The sequence below is a fragment of the Camelus dromedarius genome, chromosome 3, assembly GCF_036321535.1.
Source record: "Camelus dromedarius isolate mCamDro1 chromosome 3, mCamDro1.pat, whole genome shotgun sequence".
NCBI lineage: Eukaryota > Metazoa > Chordata > Mammalia > Artiodactyla > Camelidae > Camelus > Camelus dromedarius.
Genome location: NC_087438.1, coordinates 96,853,726 through 96,876,597, shown reverse-complemented (window position 1 = coordinate 96,876,597; position 22,872 = coordinate 96,853,726). Strand labels below are relative to the sequence as shown.

The 22,872-nt window shown below is 35.7% G+C and overlaps 1 protein-coding gene across 2 annotated transcripts in view; it reads right to left on the bottom strand.

Annotated features, from left to right (window-relative positions):
• Window positions 1–22,872, bottom strand: part of CTNNA1 (catenin alpha 1) — a 198,354-nt gene that overhangs the window by 117,838 nt on the left and 57,644 nt on the right. For both annotated transcript variants that reach the window (XM_064484329.1, XM_031449114.2), the window contains exons 2-3: window positions 12,921–13,027; window positions 11,368–11,563 (exon numbers count right to left, since the gene is read on the bottom strand). In XM_064484329.1, the coding sequence (XP_064340399.1) occupies window positions 11,368–11,563; window positions 12,921–13,027 (303 nt within the window). The remainder of the gene's footprint in view (window positions 1–11,367; window positions 11,564–12,920; window positions 13,028–22,872) is intronic.

The following is a 22,872-nucleotide window of genomic DNA, read 5'->3' as shown; positions in this document are numbered from 1 at the left end:
CACCTAGAAAAACTCTCAAACTATACCCTTCCTTATCCCCTGAGGGTAAGAAAAGGAGCTTTGGCATTTCTAATTTTTCCAGTCAACAGAACGGTTTTTTAAAAAAATTAAAATAGCATACCACACATATTCATGTTCTCATTTTCCTTACTAATTCAAGTGTGCCCTGATGCTATTCAGAAACACTCCAAAGAGAGGCACTTACTTCCTGATTACACATTCAAATAGATGCATAACATGCATTTCAACTTGGAATCACTTCCTTAAGAAATTAACCAGTAGAAACCATGTTTCTACACCATGGTTGAAGTCATGCCAAAGTCAAAAATTTAATACCGTAGGATATCTTCTCCAGCTACACTGTAAAAAGCATTAAGGCAATAAGTACTACTACTCATTGTAACTTAAAACTATTATTATCCTGGTTAGTAGTATTATTTTTGTGAATTTAACAAGACACTTTTTAAAAAGAGGCAAAATTTCAAGATGACAGGAAACATTAGAATTTAATAACTTCACTCTCCTTTCCTCACTTCCAAGCTGACTAAACCAGAACCCGAGTCTCTGCAAAGTAGCATATGCTAACACAAGAGTAGTGATCCAGAAGCAGACAGCATCCCTGACACATCCCAAGAAAAAAAAAATATAGCCTCTACCCTAGAGACTTACAGTTTAAGTCAGACAGACAACTTTAAAACATAAAACACCCGGACGACAACCAGTTAATGATTTCTTGGAATTTATACTTTGCTCTTCCTGCTCAAGTTAAATGAAGAGCAAGAAAAAATGGATTAAATGGTGAAAGTGGAGGAATAGGGGTCAATAATGAACACATTTTAAATTAATCACAGTCTTCAGGAATACATGAAGGGTACGAATTAGAGTGGGAGCACTTCTAACAACAGATACAGCCATCACAGGATCACATGAAGAGACATTCACAAAAATAAGAGGCAAAAATAGGATGAAAAATCTACCAGGATCACAAGGAGAAAAGGCAGGATAACAAATGAGAAGCCAGAACTTAAAGCAAAAGTATGAGAAAAATCAGCTGATTTCTTGTTAGGTTTAATGAAGAAAGTCATTACACTAATCTGAAAATCTAATTAACTTAACTTTAATCTTTTTTCAAAATGTTGAATATTGCTCTACTATTGCTCTTCCATACCATCGTTAACACTTTTTGAAACCCATCCTCAATATTCCAGGGTAGGAACACTTGTTTGTCATTTTTATCCTCTGAAAAATTAAAAAGCCCATATATAAGATGAAGCTCATGATTCTAGCCTGAATAAAATCACACTAACAAGACTAGAAAAATTAAAATTCAATCTCTCACACACACCCACACAAAGCTCCTCAAAGCTATGTTTCAAGTCTTCAAATCATGAACTTAGCAAAGCCAGACTCCACTCTGAAGTCTACATCTCAAATCCTACTCGAAATAGTCACTGACAGCTGCTTTGTCCTGATTACATCTGCCTTTTAACATCTATCTTGCAGGCTACCTATATTTCTGAAGCTGTCAACATCTGCACTGGACAAGAGACCAATTTTTACCTCTTTCAATCTGACTCTTGTCAGTTGCCAGGGAGAAAATTATGCCTCAAGAGCCTGACAGCTTGGGCTCAATATTCTTTTGTCAAGGATAAAATACATCATTATATTCCTTAAAATTGCCTTGCCAAGATTCTGACACACACACATATATGTACATATATTCATACACACACCTCCCATGTGTATTTTTTTCTCCCTATATACAAATCATGCAAACTCTAACACGGAAGATGGCATCTATGTCCTCAATTTCACTACACAATTACTGAGATAAATAAGAGAATTAATTAATATCAATTTAAAACTCTCACTGCCTATCCCTTCTTCATGCAATGTCCCTAAGAGACAGTCAGTTTTATCTAACTGGGTAATTCTGTGCTTCCAAAATTTTCAAATGCTGAGACGTTATCTGTGCAACAAGACCATAAGAGTATGCTCACCAATCAAATGTAACTAAGATCACACAGATGCTGTCAAAGTCAATAGTTTTAACTCCACTGTTTCAGAAGACCAATAAATACTACTTTCTTGCTCTAAAAGTGACAAGACACTTTCTACGGAAAAGATGGTTCTTGTAATGACTAAGACCTGGTATTGAACAACATTGACTGTTCTCAATAAGTTGAAGTTCTACTTCTACTCAAGGACTATAATTAAAGTTTATCTGAAATGGAGTAATGATCCCAAAGCCAGAACTTGAAAACAAAACCCTCCAAAGAAATCTTAAGATAAATACTATCTAAACATAAACCGATATGAAAGGGGGACACTACAAGCCAAACATTAAAGTGTTTGCTTTCTATCTACTGGACAAGGATACTTAGTAAAAGAATTTACTCCATTTTCACCTTCTAGCCATTTGGGGAGAAGAGGTATGAAGGTATTCTTAATAAATGTTTTTTCAGTATTGGAGAAGAGGCTGCAGTGAATTATCCAGATGTTTTCATGCTGTCCAGCACATACATGAGAGGTGATTGGGTGTGGTTAGTGGTATGGCAGTCATCAAACAAAAATCAAACCAAATAGTCTGGGAGGCTGTAAAAGTCACTGGATTTAAGCTGCAATCTTCACTCTATTCAACCACCTTTTCCAGGACTACCATAAATCTTGTCCCATCATTAAAATCATTACGCACACATACAATCATGTCTTGAGTTCCAATTCCAAGTTAACACTACCTCTGCAATACCAACAGATTAGTGATGAGAAATCTAAAAGATTAGCACCTCTGGCCCAATAAGCCATTTCTCAATTTTTGAAACCTGGTAGAATTCCCATCAATAAGAAAAACAACAGGGCTTCAACAAATCAACAATAAGAGTACTAAATGTTTACAGATACTTATCACTGCCCTAGGGGCTCTCACAAGCACCGTGTTTCAGATATATTCATAAACAAACATAAGAAATGATCAACATCAATTACCTCCAAATAATGCAATTTAAAAAAAAAAAGTAGCATTTTACACCTATAAAGATAGACAAAAATTTTAATGGACTATCCTATTACTTGTCAAGAAGGACAACTTGCTTCCATTAAACATCATTTTATTGTACCCCTTGCTCCTTTGGAGAATGCTCCCCCATTCTTTGTGTCCTGGAGTGTACATGTGAGCCAGACTGACTAATCAATCTCCTCTAACAACAGAAATTGGTTCAGTGCTGGGCGTGGCCAAAGCAAAACTAATTAGTCCCCTCAATGACTAAGACACAAAGATTGAGGAAGAAAAGTTTTTTCTGCTGGGATGACAAAAGTAGGATGACTCAAAAAAAAAGTAGGATGACCACCTCAAACTAGAGGTGGACATCTTATCCAATATGCATGTATGAAAACAAAGGTAAACTGAAATACATGGACTCAGGTAATGAAGAAAGTCTCAAATCTTTTCAGTCAGTCACATCTAGCCATGCCTGAACTCAGGGTCTACTCCTAGAATTCCCAGTTACAAAGACCCATAAACTCCTTTTTTGCTTAAACAAGTTTGAGCTGAATTTCTGTAACCTGTACTTGGTGAGGTTATATGATCATTAGCAAACTAGACAGACAGACAGATAGACAAGATAGATTAATAGATAATAATCCTACTGGAGAACAATTTAGAAATACATTTTTAAAGTCCTAAAACCTATGTCCCTGAGGAAACTCTCTGTATGGTAATTACATGGTTATATATACATGTAAAACTTTATCAAACTTTACACCAATTTGTGTACTTCACTGGATATAAATTATACCTTAATTTTTAAAAAAAGTTCTGTGCCCCTATATTCCTACTCCAGGAAATATGTCTTAGAGCTATAATTTTTTTTAAAAAAGGGAAAACATTGTATGTAAACGGTGTTCACTCACTATAGCATTATTTACATGAAAAACATAAAAATAACCTCTAAGTCCAATAATAGAGAAATGATGCAATAGAAAGTATAGAAAACAGTTTTAAAGATTAAAAAAATCATTGAAAAAAACCTATAATTAGTGTTAAATTTTTAGAAGAAAATAACAAAAATGCTACCAAAGTCAGAAATAAAACTAGGGTAAAATGCACTAAATATAAAATACTATTTATAAGAATTCAAAAATAAAAATAATGTAAATCTAGGAAACATACAGAGAACTCACATGCTATATACTAATGAAAGAAACAAAAAAAAAATGACCCAAATAGATGGAAACATTTTGTTCAGACTGAAAGACTCAATATAGTAAAAATGTCAACTCTCCCCAAATTGATTACAAGTTTAATGTAATTCCTATCAAAATCCCCAATTTTTTATACATATAGACAACACTATCTAAAATTTATACGGAAGAGCAAAAGAACTAGAATAGCTAAAACTATTTAGAAGAATAAAGTGAGAGGAATCACTCGACGTAATTCTAAGACTCATCACTACAGCAATAAAGACTGGGTACTGACAGAGGGATAGACACACTGATCAATGGAACAAAACAGAGAACCCAGAAATAATCCCACACAAGCACAGCTGACTGATTTTTTACAAGGTGGGGGCAAAAGCGATTCAATGAAGGAAAGACAGTCTTTTCATAAATGGGACTGCAACAACTGTATGTTCATAAGGGAAAAAAAGAACTCAACCTAAACCTCACATGTTATACAAAAAATGACCCAAAATGAATTCGAGAGTTAGCTGTAAAATATAAAAATACAAAACTTTTTAAAGAAAACAGGAGAAAATCTTCATGAGCTAAAGCTTGCTGAAGAATTCTTCAACCTAACACCAAAGCATGATCCAGAAATGGGAGTTGGGGGTAAATCAACAATTTGGACTTCATCACAATTAAAAACTTTTACTATGCAAAAGACCTGTTAAGAAGATGAAAAGACAAGCTATATCCACACCATGGAGTACTCATGGAATACCCTCTAGCAATAAAAAGTTAATACTATTGATACATCACCTTGGATGGCTCTCACGTTGAGGGAAAAAAGGCCCATCTCAAAAGGCCATATATTGTACAGCCAAAGATATCACCATTTATGTATGGGGAAACAAATCTACCTATATTTATATACATAGATATATAGAGTGCTATATATATATACACACACACATACATACACACACACACAGTTTTACATAAAGTAAATCCTGTTATACATACTTTTCTAGAAATTGTTTCACTTGACATTAAGTAATGAATATCTTTCCATGTCAATAAAATTAATTCAACATAAAAAAGTCATATATTGTATGATTCCATTTATACAATATTATTGAAATGACAGGATTTGAAATGACAGATTACTTGCCAGGGGTTAGGTATGATGGGGAATGTTAGGAATATGGGTATGAATATAAAGACATGGCATGAGGGAGAGCTTTGTGATGATGGACTTGACTGGAGAGGTGGCTACACAAATCTACACAGGTGATAAAACCAGAGAATTATATACACATATTGTGCCAATGTCAATTTCCTGGCGTTGATATTGTACTACAGTTCCACAAAATGTAACCACTGGGGGAAACTGAGCAAAGGGTGCACTGGACTACTCTGTACTATCTTTGCAACTCCCTGTGAATCAAAATTAAAAGTTAAGAAAAACAAAATAACCCGTTAGTTGACTTTTATTAGTATAAATAAACACGGGGAAAAAAATATTGTAATGGAATTTTTTTTAACTTGACAGAAAATTGCATAGCAGAATCTTAACAGCTCTAAGCTGAGGAGAGTATGCTAATTTTAGGTAATTCACTCGGAATTTTTAGTAGCACACACTGCCTCAATACATACCCTAAATGTTTCAAGTCTCAGAAAAAAAAAATTTCACATACTAGATCCCTTAGTTTTATCTATAAAGAACATCAGGAAAAAAAAAAAAAAAAAACAACCACCACCAGCCATTTACACAGGCCAAGCTGTCAGTAAACCTACAAGACACCTAGCCAATCCTCCCTTTCCATGGTCTAATACAGCAGTCCTTTCTGTGACAGCACCATCTCATCGCCCACTACCCTGGTGATCTCTAGACTGTTGGTCCTGCCTGCAGGCTCTCCCCTAACTCCTGTAATTCTTCCTTCACACACCTGACACTAATCTCTCCAAAACACCACTCTTTTTCTTATTCTGTGTTGCCCAGATGGCAGAACTCCTTAAAACAGGAAGAAAGTGAAGGAGACATATTTCAGTTTAACTTCAGAAAAAAAAAAAAACTTTAAAAATAAACCCAAAGTAATGCTGGGAAAAGCTGAAAAGTGCAAGGATACATAAATGGGCACCTCAGACTCTTGGGGCCTTCTTCTCCCTCATTCACCTGGAAATGACCACGAGCTATGAGGAAGAAGTTGCTGATGCAGTGGCAAGTCTCTGATTTTGGCCTCTGAGATCTAACTGAACTGTAACTAATAGATTAAAAAACCCTGTTCTAGCAGAAACTATTCCTCATCACTCCACTTTCAACTTCCCATCACTGGTCCTCCTTTTTCAACGTCTCTCCCCTTTTCAAACAAGTCTCGTTTAGGCCTTCCCATTTCTGTCCCTCAAATGTACCCTACCCAGCTAAGGGCTCTCTTTTTCTCATCAGAGCCGTACTCAAGGACAGGATTCATGAAATACATTTAGACAGTTTTCCAGGTATTGATAAAATATGTAAGTAATGACTGCTAATGGATATGAGATTTCTTTTGGGGGTAATGAAAATGTTCTGTAATTAAATAATGATGACAGCTGCACAATTCCGTGAATATACTAAAAACCATTGAATTATACACTTTAAAAGGATGAATTTTATATTATGTAAATTATACCTCAATTTTTTTTTAAAGTTAAGACTCTCCATTGGTACTCCTGTATTTACATTCAGCACTGAGAAGGAAAACACCTTAATTTTTGAGATGAGCCTTTTCTTGGAGAACACAGTCAATTATCTTCCTCAAACATCTAAGTGCCTATCAAGGACCAGGCACCATGACTGCTGCCACAGAGAACAGTCACTAGACCAGCAAAGAACCCACCTTGCTGGAGGCTAGAGAAGGGAAGACAATCAATTATTTAATTATCACTGTGATAAGAGCCAGGAAGAAAAAGTCTAAGGTAAGAATGATCTAACCAAAGTAGGCAATGTCGGAGTGGGTAGGGTCCCAAAAAGAGAAAAGAGCACATTTCTAAGAGGCACTTGTATGCCTCAGTCCATATAAGGTAGTTAACAACTAGTTAAGGTTGACTGGCAGTACAATGAAACCCCGAGATCAACAAGGGTTTCAATGCCATGCAATTGGTAATTGGCTCCCATCTACCACAGGAGACTCACCTGGTCTTAAGGCAAAGTGACCCTGCATTTATGTGAATGCTTTACCCACTGACAGTGTCAGATAAGCATTTAGTGTACTCACAGATGTTTGTGTTTATTATTCATGTAATCAGAGGCAAAAAAAAAAAAAGAAAAGAAAATTAAGTTATGGTAAAAAACTGTATACATTAGTCTGTTATTAATTATGACTGCAAAGAAAGCACAGGGCTTATACAAACACAAAGATACAAAAGGTCTAATTTTTGGCTCAAAAGCATTATTAATAAGTACATAAATCAATACTTATTTGAAAACAGTAAGCTCATATCTTTAATAGGCTGGGAAAACCCTATATCAGAAGTACAGCAGGTCAAATCTGGGAAAACCCTGTATCAGAAGTATAGTGGGTCAAATCTGGCCAACCCCATGTTTTTATTGTTTTACTGGAATACAGCATGTCCATTTGTTTATATATTGTCTGTAGCTACTTTCCCAACCTAATACCTAATCCCTTTTGGGGGGGGGGGGCGGGGAAATGCCAACTTATACTAGACGAAAGTAGCCCACATTGATTCAGAACAAGAAAATCTTCTTATATATCCCTTAGCAATTAAGTGTTCCACTGGATAAGCACAGACTTCAAGTGCGAAGAATTCTAATTCATTAGTCAATCTGTTATGGAGCTCTAGATAAATCATAATTACTCTGCATTTTATATACCAGTAAAATTCAGAGCAATTAGGTCAGTTTTGTGTAAGTGCTCAGGACCACTGAAAGCAGGCCTGGGAAAAGTGTCTGTATCAATTATCTTTTCCTGCCCAACAAATCACCCCAAAAGTTGGCAGGTTAAAAATGACATTACCTCCCTAAGTTTTCTGTGGATCAGGAATTCAGGGTGGGTTGGGGCTGCCATCACCTGAAACTTGACTGAAGCTGGGGGATCTGCCTCCAAGGTGACTTATTCACATGTTTGATAAATAGGTGTAAGAGGTCTCAGTTCCTCACCACAGAACCTCCTGAGTGTCCTTCATAACACAGCAGCCAGCTTCCCCCAGAGAGAATAATTCACCAGGAAGAGACAGCATGATAGTACACTCTTTATAATTTTGCTTTAAAAGTAGATGATGTAACTTTCACACCACATTCTATTCTTTATAGAGCCAAGAGTCTCTTAAGTCCAACACACATTTAAGAGAATTAAGTTAGGCCCCACTTCTTACAGGGAGAAGTGTCCAAAATCTGCAGATAACATCACTTCAAGATTTCAAGCGATGAGTAAACAGCTTTAACAACAGAACCAACAAGGTTTGGTTGACTAAAGAATCTGTGCATAACCATTTTCTTATCATATATTTTGCTCTATTTATGATAGGAGAGAGGTTTCATCACCATTTCTTCACATTCTTCAAACAAAAAGCAACCCAACAGAAAAAAGCAAGGCACTTCAGCTTTTCACAATCTGATACAGTAATGATGGGAGACAGTTATGTTTTTGTTTAAGTTATAGGGTTTTTTTTCCCTGCAAGAAGCAGGTAAATTATGGGGAATAGATCACAGATAGATCATATATAATTGCAAAGCTGCACTAGGACAGGTAAGTACTTATGATTCAGAGCCACATAAAAGATTTTCTTGGATATAAACAAAAACAACAAGAAAACAAAAAGTTTAGATGATTCGCAATTTGGGGGGAGTGTATTATACCATGGTTGCTACAGATTTGTATCACAGTAACTTCTGAAATAAGAAACATATATAGTGAAAAACAGATACATGTAACATTAAACACATTTTGAAAATAAATGTCGTAGTCACTAGAATCAATGAACACTAGACCAAACTCACTCATTAATATTGTGAGTTTCATTCAGAGGAGGCAAGAAAACTTGGAGAGCAAAACTTTCTCACAGAGGACAATGAAGTAATGGGCATCCTAATTTCCTCAACAGAAAGCTCAAAAATTATCCTGCATTGCACAATTAAACTGCTTTAAAATAAATTCATTCAAAACCCACTCTACTAGGTTGAATACTGTCCTCCCAAAATTCAAGTCCACCCAGAACCTATGACTGGCGTCTTTTCTGGATGTAGGGTCTTTGCAGATACAATCAAGTTTAAAAGGTCATAGTGACCCAGGAATCTTGCTCCTGGGCATATATCCAGAAGGAACCCTACTTCAGGATGACACCTGCACCCCAATGTTCATAGCAGCACTATTTACAATAGCCAAGACATGGAAACAGCCTAAATGTCCATCAACAGATGACTGGCTAAAGAAGATGTGGTAATACAATGGAATATTACTCAGCCATAAAAACGGACAACATAATGCCATTTGCAGCAACATGGATGCACCTGGAGAATGTCATTCTAAGTGAAGTAAGCCAGAAAGAGAAAGAAAAATACCATATGAGATCGCTCATATGTGGAATCTAAAAAAACAAAACAAAAAACAAAGCATAAATACAAAACAGAAATAGACTCACAGACATAGAATACAAACTTGTGGTTACCAAGGGAGCGGGGGGGTGGGAAGAGATAGACTGGGATTTCAAAATTGTAGAATAGATAAACAAGATTATACTGTATAGCACAGGGAAATATATACAAGATCTTATGGTAGCTCACAGAGAAAAAAATGTGACAATGAATATATATATGTTCACGTATAACTGAAAAATTGTGCTCTACACTGGAATTTGACACAACATTGTAAGATGATTATAAATCAATAAAAAATGTTAAAAAAAAAAAAAAGGGTCATAGTGGATTAGGCTGGACCCTAATTCAATGACTGTTGTTCACATAAGAGGGACTTTGCACACAGATGCAAGGAGAAAATAGCATGTGACAAAAAAAGGCAGAGACTGGAGTAGTATGTCTACTAGCCATGGAACACCAAGATTGCCAGCAACTGCCAGAAGCTACGAAAGAACATGGAAAAGATTTTTCATATGAGCCCCCAAGAATCAACCTGATGACACCTTGGTTTCAGCTATCTGGCCTCCAGAACTTCAAGAAAGTAAGTTTCTGTTGTTCTAAGCAACCAAGTTTATAATAATTTTATTACGGCAATCCTAGAAAACTAATATATCCACTTAGCTAATATTATGAAATTTAAATAATCTCATCATTTGCAGTATTAAGAAATATTTACTCACAAATTCAAAACAACTGGAGACAGCATCTCCATTAAATGCACTGTCCTTTTTGGGTACTGTCATAGGAATGAATTTGACTTAAGACTCCAGTGGACTATGCACATTGCTGTCAGCCAACAGAGATCCACTCAGGTTCTCCCAAAGGCCAGTAAAGCAAATGCACAGAGTAGGGGGTCAGATCAATTTACCTGATGTCCAAAAACCTATGTCTTTGTTGAAGTCCTCCTGCTGGACCAGAATTTTAACACAAAACTATAGGTTTCAAGAAGTTAATCTTCCAGATTTAAAGACCTCTTATCATATATGTAGCATCATGGTGATGACAGTTTTTCTAATAGTAACTACTGATAAGCTGTATGTTACAATTTCACTTTTTATTATTTCTGAGTTTCCCAAAACATGATTCCTTTAAGCTCAGATTTAAATTATTTCAAACTCAAACCAGTGCAAATATGGATGACTGATTTAACATATGAGTCTGACAGAATGGAGTAGTTTCAAGGGTATTTTCATAATGGCTGGACATTTTTCCATTTTATCACCCCTATGTCTTCAGCATGAACTAAGAGATATTATATAGGATGAAAAGTAAACTTCTGCCCCATTTATTTCCTATCAAATTGTGTTACAACACTTCTAATACTCAACTATTACTTATAACACCAAAGAGAAATGGATTCAGATCTCTCAAAATAGATGTTCCGTTGTTAGTATCTCTTCTGATTGAAGCTTAAGCCAGTATAATTTAATACTTTCCCAATAACTGAATATTATGTTATCTGAACAACTGGTAAGCATATAAGAATAAAAATATTGACCACAAAAAGTCACCTTCAAGAATTTTCTAGAAAGGCCTGCCTCTCTCTATATATGTAAAAAGCAATATTGACCTACCTTGTTTTCGAACATCTTCTACAGCAGCCACAAGCTCCTCCTTGAGAAATTGACTCTCCTTCGCAATTTTATCCCCCTTCTCCAAGAAATTCTCAGTTGCTTGTTCAACAGATGCAGCCAAAACATGGGCCTTCTTAGAACGACCTCTCTTCTTATTAGACGGCCCCTTAGTATTGGTGTTTACCAGAGTTGTAACCTAAAAGTTTCATTTTTGAAAATTAAACTGCAGTCAATTAAAATAACAGAAAAACTAACATCTTTAAATATAGCAAGAATAAATTATTCATATCAAAATGAAACATCACATTATGAAATTCCACTAAGTGTTAATAACATACAACTCTCTCCATACTGAAAATATTCAAGAATGATACTCTAGTTTCCAAAATAATTTAGCTATCTCAATGTGTAAGGTAAGAAATATAATATTTTAGTTCCTCAAACATGATCATTAAGTTTTTAAGCCCCATTTTACAAATTAAAAACTGACAACAACCAAGTTACACATCTCTATAATGTGTCATCAAGAAGTTCAGAAAGAGGTTAACAATGAGCTTACTACCTTTGCCTGGAGGTTACATTTTTCAATGTTTTCAACCAGTGCAAAATGTTTTAGGAGAATTTGCTTCTGAAATCTTTTCACAGTTTATTCACACAAATCTCAGCAATTAATTAGGAAAGGCCCTCAGTAAAGAAACGAACAACTGCTCAAAGCAGCCTACCGTGATGGCGTTTAAGTCCCAGACATTAACCATTAATACTACCAGATGATCTGTAGGTTGAAGATAACTAAAGATTTGTGATTAGGGTAATTTGCCCCTCAAAAGACCTACTGACCCCTCAAAAGAGCTGCAGTAGCTAGGCTCCAAGAAAGTAAATATTCCTGAGTCTTAGTACACACTCCTTCTTATTTATAATACTAGATTATATTTATGAGCTGGAATGGAGTTTTTTTAAGAAGAAAGCACATGCCGCTACATCTCATTTTCTTACACACTCTCACACATACACACACACAAGTGTAAAATGTGCCAAAACACTGAAAGTGCATAGCTAGTTGCTAACGGTTAATAAAATGTTATCACATTGTGATATCTGTGCTAGTAACAGAACATTCCAAACCTACCTCCTCAAATTAAAAGACCTGCTAATAGATCCTAGACAATCAAAGGTGTGTTAAGCAGAGTGAAGAGACTTAACAGTCAAGGCTCCATACCCCATCTTTCTTAGAAATAGCTTCCAAGCAAAGAGTGATACCAAAAAAACATCTACAAAGTGCAAACATTTGGAAAGTTGCACTACATACCACTGGCTCCTATTATGGCCAATAAGACTGAAAAAAAATGGCAGCAACTATGTTTCTAAAGAGTTAAATGAATCCATGCATCAATATTTAATTATTAGTGGAGCTAAACTGTCTAATTACTATCAGCCTAAACTCAACCACTCAAATGAAGGCTTTGAACTAAATAACCTTGCCCTGTGTTTGTTACCCAGGCCTATTGCTATGGAACCATGTTACAACAACTATGCATTTGTTTGTAGATTCTTACCTGGGTAACAAGAGGCTCCAACAGTCTTTCAACCGCCAAAGTCCTGATCTCTAAACTTTTGGGATCCCATTTGAAGTTTATGTTGCCTGCGTGGACAGCAGTCATTTCTGAAAGAGAAACAAAAACCTCGTCAGGCAAATATCAAACACAAACATGCTAATACGTAACAAATCTCCTAGTTAAGGACGTTAATACTAGGAAAGTGACATTCACCACAAGATAAAAAATTCTTACTAGCCTACACATTAGGGACTAATAATTCTTACAACCGCTTATACTTAAGATTTTGAGTTTATAAACATTAGGGGTGTTACAAGAGGGCATTCCCAAGCACATTGAGCTTTTCCCTTTGGACTTCCCTAGAACCAAGAAACTGTCACCCCCAGTTTTTCCATACTGACTTAGAATCAGCATGAAAAGGTAAAGTGAATGAAGGCTAATACAGAAGATCCTAGTTTTTCTTCCTCCACAACATTTATAGTACAATATTTCTAAAAGGTATACACTCCACTTCATTTTGTGATGGATTCTTAGGGAACATCTTGTCTTACTATATTGAAACATAATGCTTAAGGTCGGCTGCCTTCTGTACCTACAGCTATTATCACTGATAGCCAGAAGCAATTTCCAGTTGCACTTAGTCAAATATCACTGTATCAGTGTCAAGGTAAACTTCCATTAGACAGAGGCTGTAAGAGTAAGGGGAAAGACTTCAACCAAAATACCAAGCAGCTGGTGTTTGCTTCTATAAGTAGTGCCTTAAAGAAAAAAAAAGAAAAACAGAAGTGTGTCGTTGAGGTAAACAGTAACATAAAATTTCCAGACAACAAACTGTTGATAGAAATATAAAACCTTTCTTTAAAGGGTACATTCTTATGAAGGAGAAATTCTACTTCTTGATTCTTATTCTAAAGGAGAAATTAAGGTATGTGTAAAAACTTGGATACAACGACATTCCCAACAGCACTGTACACAATTATTAAAAACTGTAAACTAAATTTCAAACAACAGATCACTGAATAAATCACATAACCAACCACACAATGGGATACTATGCTGCTCTTAAAAAACAATGTTGACAAAATTTAGAAAAAACACTAAACAGTGTTCTCACTGCCCATCTTTATTTCTACTAAATATTATTTCCTTCAGGGGAAAAAAAATGGGTGGGGCTTATTCCAGGTCTGATATATACTATTGTGCAGAAAGCAAGGAAAAGCACAGAGACTAACAAGATCATATCAAAAAGATACAAGAACCAAGGGCTCCAAGTTCAGTAAAGAAGAATAACTGATGACTGTAACTATGTATTAGACAGACAGATAGCCTATGACCATAGGGATCCTCACAAGAAAAGAAAGGGAGTAGGAAAGGAATTTCTTTACCATGAATGTAGAACAGAATTAGAAAATGACCATTTGTAAATACCAGTGTAATAACTGACTGAGGCAAGGATTACCCATGGACATTAACACCATTAGGTGACAGGTTATTTATTAGAAAACAGCATATTTGTAAGGTGCCAAAGTATCACCTGACAGGTTGGTTACTTACTAATTACAAGGGGGGCAGGCTAAACCTTTACAAGGCTGAGATCTAATGGTCACCCCCTTAAATAACTAAATTTAACTTTTCTAATAATGAAGCTCTGATATTATATGCCTAATATGATGAAATATGAAGTGCTCTACACTCCCTAAAAAGTATTGATGGAAAAAACGTTTTAAATGTGTTTTTCATGAGCCTCGGTATTACTATAAACTGAGCAAAGTTAGTTGTGCAACAGCAAAGTTAAAATTAAATGTTTAACCTGAGTCTAATGAAGCCTCTGCATAGGGATTCTTAATCTTTCTCAATGCCATGGACCCCTTTAGCAGTCTACTACACCCTATCGACCAATGTTGTCCAACAGAAACAATACAAGCCACCTATATAATTATTTTCTAGTAGTCACGTTAAAAAAGTAAAGATAAACTGATGAAATTAATTTCAACAATATATTTTATTTAAAATAGTATATCCAAAGTATTATTTCAATATGTAATCAGTATTTTTTTCTATTAGAGATGTTTTACATAAGTACTAAGCATTGAAAATCTGAGATGTGTTTTAAGGCTCATTTAAATTCAGAAAAGCCACATTTCAAGCACTCAATAGCCACATGTGGCTAATGGCTTCTATATTGATTGCACAGTGCAGCTATAGATCCTTTCTCAGAATGCTTTTTAAGATGCATGAATTATAATTCAAATAATTACAAATAAAACACGTATACTGAAAATTAGTTATCAAAGTACTTTACAAACAAATGTGTGATGCAGTTAATATACATGCTCTTTATTAACATACTAAATAACATGTCAAGAAGTCTGATAACTACTTCAAAGTAATAATGAACATTCACTTTTTTCAAGATATAATCACGGCATACATGAAAAGCACTGAGATTCCTACTGATGGAACAAAGTTACAGGTTCAGTTGAAAACTGGAGTTTGTTTTCTACATTAATAGAAGGAAACACTATATTCCTGTTAATAGTAACAAAGACAAAACTTTTCCAATCCAAATTCAGTGCAGGTTAAGAAACCCTAAACCTAGACTGAATTTCAAGTTTATATGATGTATAGAAGTTTATAGGGGATACAGAGAGAACAGGTTAAGTAACACCATGAGGAAACAGACAAATCCAGAATGTAAGGCATTCTACAGGACAATGTGGCCTTAACTTTTCAAAAAGCAGGCAGCTGGTGGTGGGGGGGGGGGGCGGGGGGCGGTATTCTAGACTAAAAGACTAAGGAGACAAAAGAAACTAATGCAATACATGTACCTTGTTTGGATCCTGGTTTGAAACAAACAACTATTAAGAGATCTGTAGGAAAACTGGCAAAATTTTAATACTAAATATTAGATGATATTATGGAATTACTGCTCAGTTTCACAGGTGTGATAATGAAAATGTGGCTATGTAGAAAAATGACTACTTTTAGGAGACACATGGTGAAATATTCAGGGGTGAAATGTCAAGATGACTGCAACTTTCAAATTTAGCAAAAGTACAAACACATAAACAGAGAGATCAAGGAATTATGAAAAAAAACTCATAACTGTTAAACCTAGATCAAGGACATATGTATGGGTGAGTGTATATCTGAAATTTCTCATTTTAAGAATGGGAGAAATGTTGTAGAGGTTTATGAGAAAACGTTAAAAAAAATACTACTGAATATGGAAAGGGGATTTCTAAAACAATATGAAGTATAACTGCAGGAGCATATATAAACGAAAATATTAACAACAATATTACCTTTAAGAGTTAGGGATGAGTGGTAATGTTCTTTTTTCTTAACTATATTTTCTGATATTATAAAATTATAAAAATAACTTTCTAAATACCTGTGTAATAAAAAAGTAGAATCTTTATTTTACAAACTATAAGGACAATATAATCAAAAGGCATGCTTGATCATCACTTAACCGCTCTAAACTTGTTCCCTCATTTATAAAATAAGATTATCATTTACTTAAAAGAAAAAAAAAAAAAGACTATCATTACCTTTAGAGAGCTTCTGTGAAGATTAAACAAACTATGATCCACTGAATAAGTTCTATGCTAATATGAATAAAAGAGAAGGAAAATTTCTTCTCTAATAGAAAATCAACTAATAAATATAGAAGGAATAGCATTTAGAAAAGTCACCATTTAGGAAATATCATAATAATATTCAGGCAAGAATTATGAAAGAATGCTAAAGCAAGTAGGTGAAAATTTACTAAGAAACTGAGTATTTACATAGTTTCACAGTAACTCCCAACAGATTATTTATTGATTACAAAGAGGAGGAATACAGTAACTCTCCAGTGGAGAAACCTGACAAACAACACCTTAACCATGTAAAGAAAATTAACATCCCCAATAATGGGACAAATGAACATCATGTATCTCCTGATAAAAAGCACTGAGAAGGATACAACATCATTTTCTGTGGTATTTCCTGTCAAAATTACATTAACCTCAATCTTGTCATGAGGAAACATCAGACAAACTCAAAGTGAGGGATATTCTACAAAATAATCAGCTATAGTCTTCAAAAATGTCAAGGTAGAAAAAACAAAAATAGACTGAGAAATTCTTCCAGATTAAATGAGGCTAACAGACATGAAAACTAAATACAGGCATTTTGGATTGAAATTGTACTAGAAGAAAAATACTGATAAAATTTGATTAAGGATTCTGAAGTAAATAATAAACAGTATTGTATCAATGTTAAATTTTCAAATTCTCATTATTATATCATAGTTATGTCCTTGTTCTAAGTAACAGAAAAGATGTCTGTAAGTCACTCTCATATGGTTCAGAAAATGTATTAAATATATGTATACATACAGAGAAGAATGGAAAGTGGAATGGAAAGTAAGAGGAGGGGAAAAGAAAAGAGAGGGAGGAGAGAGACAAGGAAGAGGGAAACTGAAAGGAAGAATGAGGAATAGGAAGGGAGAAGGCATGGAGAGAGGGAAGGGCAGGAGGAGAGAAGATAAGGGAGGAGGAGGGGAAAGAGGAGAAGGGAGGAGGAGGAGGAGGGAAAGGGAGCGTAGAAGAAATGTGGGTAGTATAGCTGAGAATTTTTTTTAATTTTATTTCATTTTAATTAATGTTTAATAGCTACTAAGGACTATTTTATCAGATAGCATAGTTCTAGATTCTCTATAGAAAACATCATCAAACACATAAATTCTATATTAGAATAATGACCAGGACAAGGTAGAACTGCACATGTCTGTACTATCCCACTCCTGACAACTTTAATATAAAAATACCTGTTTGTATCCTCTCCCATAAAGGCATGCTTGAGGCACAAATAGGTAGGCCCCTTTAGATACTGCTGAAAATTAGTGCAGACATCAACTAACATCTCACCAAGACTAAGCATCAAAAAATTCTAGAATCAATGAAGATGGGATGCCAAAAGGAATTTGGACCTGTTTAATCTGTCAACTCAGAATGCCAGTTTCCAGGGAATTTGTTTCACCACAAGTGGGCAAATTTGCTCTCTACATTCATATTATGAACAGCCTATACTTTGGTTTTTCAAAGGTTATTTGTCCACTAAACTGATCAACCCAAGTCAGTCAACCTTAGGAGATGGGAGTGCTAGATTGCTGAAGGGCTGACAACAGCTCCAGCAAATGTCATCAAATGTCACAGATAAGACACTTCAGAAGGAATGATTTGTCCCATGGATACTGCATTCCTGTATCCTAGCATTCCACTGCCACTGCATCAACACAATACAGAAAAGCTTTCAAAGGTTACACAGGGAGGGAGTCAAGAGATAACTTAGGTGAAGCCAGCTCCAACTAGTCATGTGGTCATGTTTGGGTTTTAATTATTAAACAAGTATAACATATGACAATTCACTTTCCCAAAGAAAGAAACTCTTCCTTTTTCTTTTTTCTTCCTTGAAATAAAAAGCCTTCTTAAAAGGAGCTCAGAGAAAAGCTGTTAGCTCAATCCTTGTCTGGGGAAAGAAACTCATCTGAGGACTTAATGGCTTTTGAAAACCAGAAAATCAAGGTCCAAACAGCATACATATGCACTCTTATATTGTTTTAGAATCTACAACTTGTGCCCAGTTTCTTCATAAGTAAAACTGGGGCCAGGATGAGAGTCCTGAGCTGAAAGACAAGTCTGAAGCCACAGGGAAGTTGTAATGGAGGACCCTATGGGGCCTTCTGGAACAGACTCCCCTACCTCCCCCAGTGTTGTCACCTTGACTCTTGTCTGTAGAAAAACCTTAGCCAAAGAATAAATTTAATCAGAGAAATGAAAAAAATAGATAAGCAAAGAAAAGCAGTCAAACAGGGCAAAATAGTAATAGTTTAGTTATTAAATAAAGTCAAGGATCCTTAGTTCCTCCTCAAAGGCTATAGATAATATTCTGAGCCATATCCTTTGAGCTGCTTTATAGACACTAAAACCCCTACCAGGTGGAATAAGTTAACTACAAGATGGCCAGAGTACAGCCATGACAGAAGTTGCTCCACCTTACACAATTTCAAGAACTGGTCTCAAAGAAATGTGAACAAACCCTGGAACCAAAGATTAACTGTACTTTAAAAATCAAGATGACGCTAATCAGACCACCACAGGACCAATTTCAAGATGACTGTCAGAGTTGACTGTGCAGTTCTGCACGTAGACCCCTCCCCTCCACCTATACACCCCTGAAGCTCCCCTTTTTATTAAAAGCTCTTGCCCACTGACAGGTAGCAGAGAGTTGGTTCTTTAGGACATGAATTCATCTTCTCCCGAGGTTGCCAGCTTCCTAAAGAAAGCAACCTTTCCTTTCCTACAAAGCTGTCAAGGAGGAAAGCTGTTTGGAGATAACTCAAAGAGTGAGGAAGCTACCCAAAGTGGGCCTGGGAAGCCTGAGTTAAGCCACTCAGAGAAAAAAAAAAAAAGACTTTAGAAAAATTAAGATTGTCTGAGAGAAAGAACAAGAGTCCTCTGATGATTTGTACATGCTGTTTAAAATAATTTTTTTTCTTAATTCTCAGGGGAAAAAAGGCTTCTTGGTCTGTTATTTTCTTAGTTTTGACACTCTGGGATACAAAACAATTTCAATTTCTTCTTAACTGGAAAAAAGGCAGAGTGTAAGCACAATAATAATAAATTGCAAATGATAATCTGACTTCTCTGGGTCTGGGGAGACCTCTAGGAGGGGCCAGGACTGGTAAATGGGAAAAGCATGTGCCCAGCTCCCATCAGCTCCAGGCAATCTTTACTACACAGACCTAGGGTCAGCAGATCATTTGATATTTCAAGAGACCCAGACATGCAGATTTTTATGTGAAATCTCCCAATTTTAATGATAGCAACTTGTTCCAAAAATGTTTCCCTCTGTGCAGGACAAACAATCATCTCTGCAACCAATGAACAAGATTCTCCCCTGAAGTTCTTTCCAGTTCTACATTCCAGAACTCTACAACCTCTTAACTAATGTCTCTGAGGTCTCCAGCCTCCCACATAAAAATTCACCAGACTCAGACTCCCACTAAAGGTGTTAAAGGAAAGGACTCAATCACTCACTTCCATTGAGAAACTTGAAATATACCGACACTTGAAAATTGAGAACTCATTCAGTGTGTTTTCAAGTCTTTCAATAACCGTGATGGAAGCAGACTGCCTTGTGTGGCATCTTTAATCAAAGGCCCTGCCAAGAGTGACACTGCACATTATTAAACTACACAATGCAACCAAGTTATACTTCTGGTGACTCCAACCCTAAAGATTTCAAAAAGTAGAGGTAGAACATTTAAAGTCTAATGAAAACATGTTCTCTGGAAAGAACATGGCCTCTTGAACCACCTTTGACACTTACTTTTTCTCTGACCTTGGGCAAGTCACCTCACCTTTCTGGATCCCCAGTTTTCTCATCGATAAAATGAAAGGGGTTAAATTCTAAGCTCCAAATCCTCCTAGCTCTCAAATCCTAGTGTTCCCTTCATTTAAATTTCTCTCAATGGCCTCTTAATTGTTTCATTAAATGTAATTAATTATTCCCAGGTTTAGCCTGTGGTCTTCCTAGCTGTATTTTAAGTTTAAAGATAACTATGCTTATGCTTCCTTATATGCCTTAAGTTGCTGGCAAGGTACTTTACGCAAAGATGGTTTATACAGAGCACAGCATTAGCTGAACTAAATTTATGCAACCTGGTTTTAAAATATTTACAAGCCTACCAAGACAAAGCTCCTGCCTCAGTCTTAGTCATATCTTCTACTTCTCTACAATTAATGGTATTGTTTAGAGTAGCTAAACAAATAACTTTTAAACTCTTGGCAGTTTCTAGTTTTCCAATTAAGTTACAGAGCACTCCCTCACAAGATCTATTACAAAACTTACTAGAGCTAGCCAACCTTAATGAATTACAGCAACCTTAGGTTTTTCCAGGAGGGATCATGCTTAGTTCAACTAAATAAAAAGTTAAACTGTAGTTATTTAGTTTTCATTACCTTATAAATAGCAATCCTGTCTATAAAGCAAAAGTTCACTATAAATTCAGAAAGGGGCAGAGATGTAGGTGTTTGACTAGCTATCTTTATGATAGAAAGTGAAATGGAGAAGCAACAAGCAGAAAATAAAAGCATAGTTCCAGCAGAACCAAGGAAGCTGATTGTTGGCAAACTGCCTCATTCGTACAAAGAGCTACATAACCTTCTCCAAAGACATTAAATGTTCATTTACGACAGAATAGCTACATCATTCTTAAAATGTGTCTGCTCCAAAGCTTTAGAATATCCTTACCTAGATACTCAATGCCAATTTTTTTTTAACAGCAAGGTTAAGTTAATGCAATGTTAGGATGGTTCATTTAAATGCAAATCACGAAATTCAGAAATTAAAAGTACCCACAGAAACGGTAACTGTCACACTACAAACGATACAGGATTGTGTATTACTCAGTACAGTCATAGGGATGCCAGGTTTCATCTGCATTACAGAACACAGCTGTTGGAAACTCAACTCTCAAATCTCCCAGTTACTGACCAAAAATACAAAGTAACCCTTATAATTAAGACTCACTCTGATACCTATCTATTTTACTAAATCCACCCCTAAACCTGTCACTTTCTTCTAAAATGTAAACTAGGTGGGGATAGGGGAAGAGGGGCAAGAGGAATAAGAGAAAGTATAAAACACAGGTTCATGTAAACAAAACTTGCTTTACCCTGCCACCGCAAAAAAAAAAAAAAAAAAAAAAGCAATCTCTTTCTAATCACAAGTATAATATCATCATCCCCCTCCCTCAAAAAAAAATGCTGAGCCTTAGTCAAACCTGGGGGCCAAAATATAATCAGAGTAAAAAATCTCCGATTTACTGCAGAGTACTGGATCACATAAACCATCATTTGTATGTAATCAACTCATGCTATACAAATACATTTTGTATCAGGCACTTTTTTGGCACACAGTAGAAGTCACTCTCCTTCCAAGTATATAGATCACTGAGAAAAATGACAACTGGCTAGATCTTTATTATTTTTTAAAGATTATAATTATTATAGTTATTTTATTATTACTTTTTTAAAGATTATAATTATTTTTAATCATAAAACATACCATCACTCTCATTTTATTCCTTTTCTTACTTTCTCTAGAGTACCAAAAGCAATGGGGAAACACAGGGAACAGCTGATTGAAAGTACTGCCATGCCACAAACATCAGGAGACACAATGATTACCAAAATGCCAAGAAAAGGACAAAAGGTAAACCTTAAAAAAAGAAAGTTCAGTCAACCATTTAGCTGCTCAATCAGCAAATATTTGAGTGCCTTCTCCATAAAGTCAATATTCAAGACCAAAAAACAGCCTTCATGAAACTTCACTGTGGTAATAGCATAAATAAACATATAAGACAGTATCTGTGCTAGGAAATAAATTAGGCAGGGTAACAGTAATGAAATTAGGTAGGGTCCTTCGAGGGCCTTTCTGCCTTGATAACATTTGAGCTGAAATCTGAAAGTCAAGGAAGAGCCAATTAAGTGAATTATCTGGAGGAAGAGCACTGCAGGCAGAGGTAACAGAGATGAGGCAGCATCTCCCAGGACTTAAGAGGAAAAGGTGGCAAACGTGGCTGAAGCATAGAGCAAGAAGTGAGAAGAGATCAGGTAAAGGAAAAAAAAACAAAAACACAAACAAAACCAAGCTCCAGAGCTGCTTAAGTAACTGCAGTATGAACTCAGTATCTAGGTTCATTCACTTAGCTTCCACCCATGGCTGAGACCGTTAACAATGGAAGAGTGTTTAATAGAAAACTGCACTAAGCCCTCATAACAGACAACTGATTATGGATGCACAGGAAGTCTCTTATTTCCACAAGGAACTGGATGACTCTGGTCTCAAAAACAAAGATGAAACCAGCATCTGGACTGGAAGCACAAGTGAAAAGAGA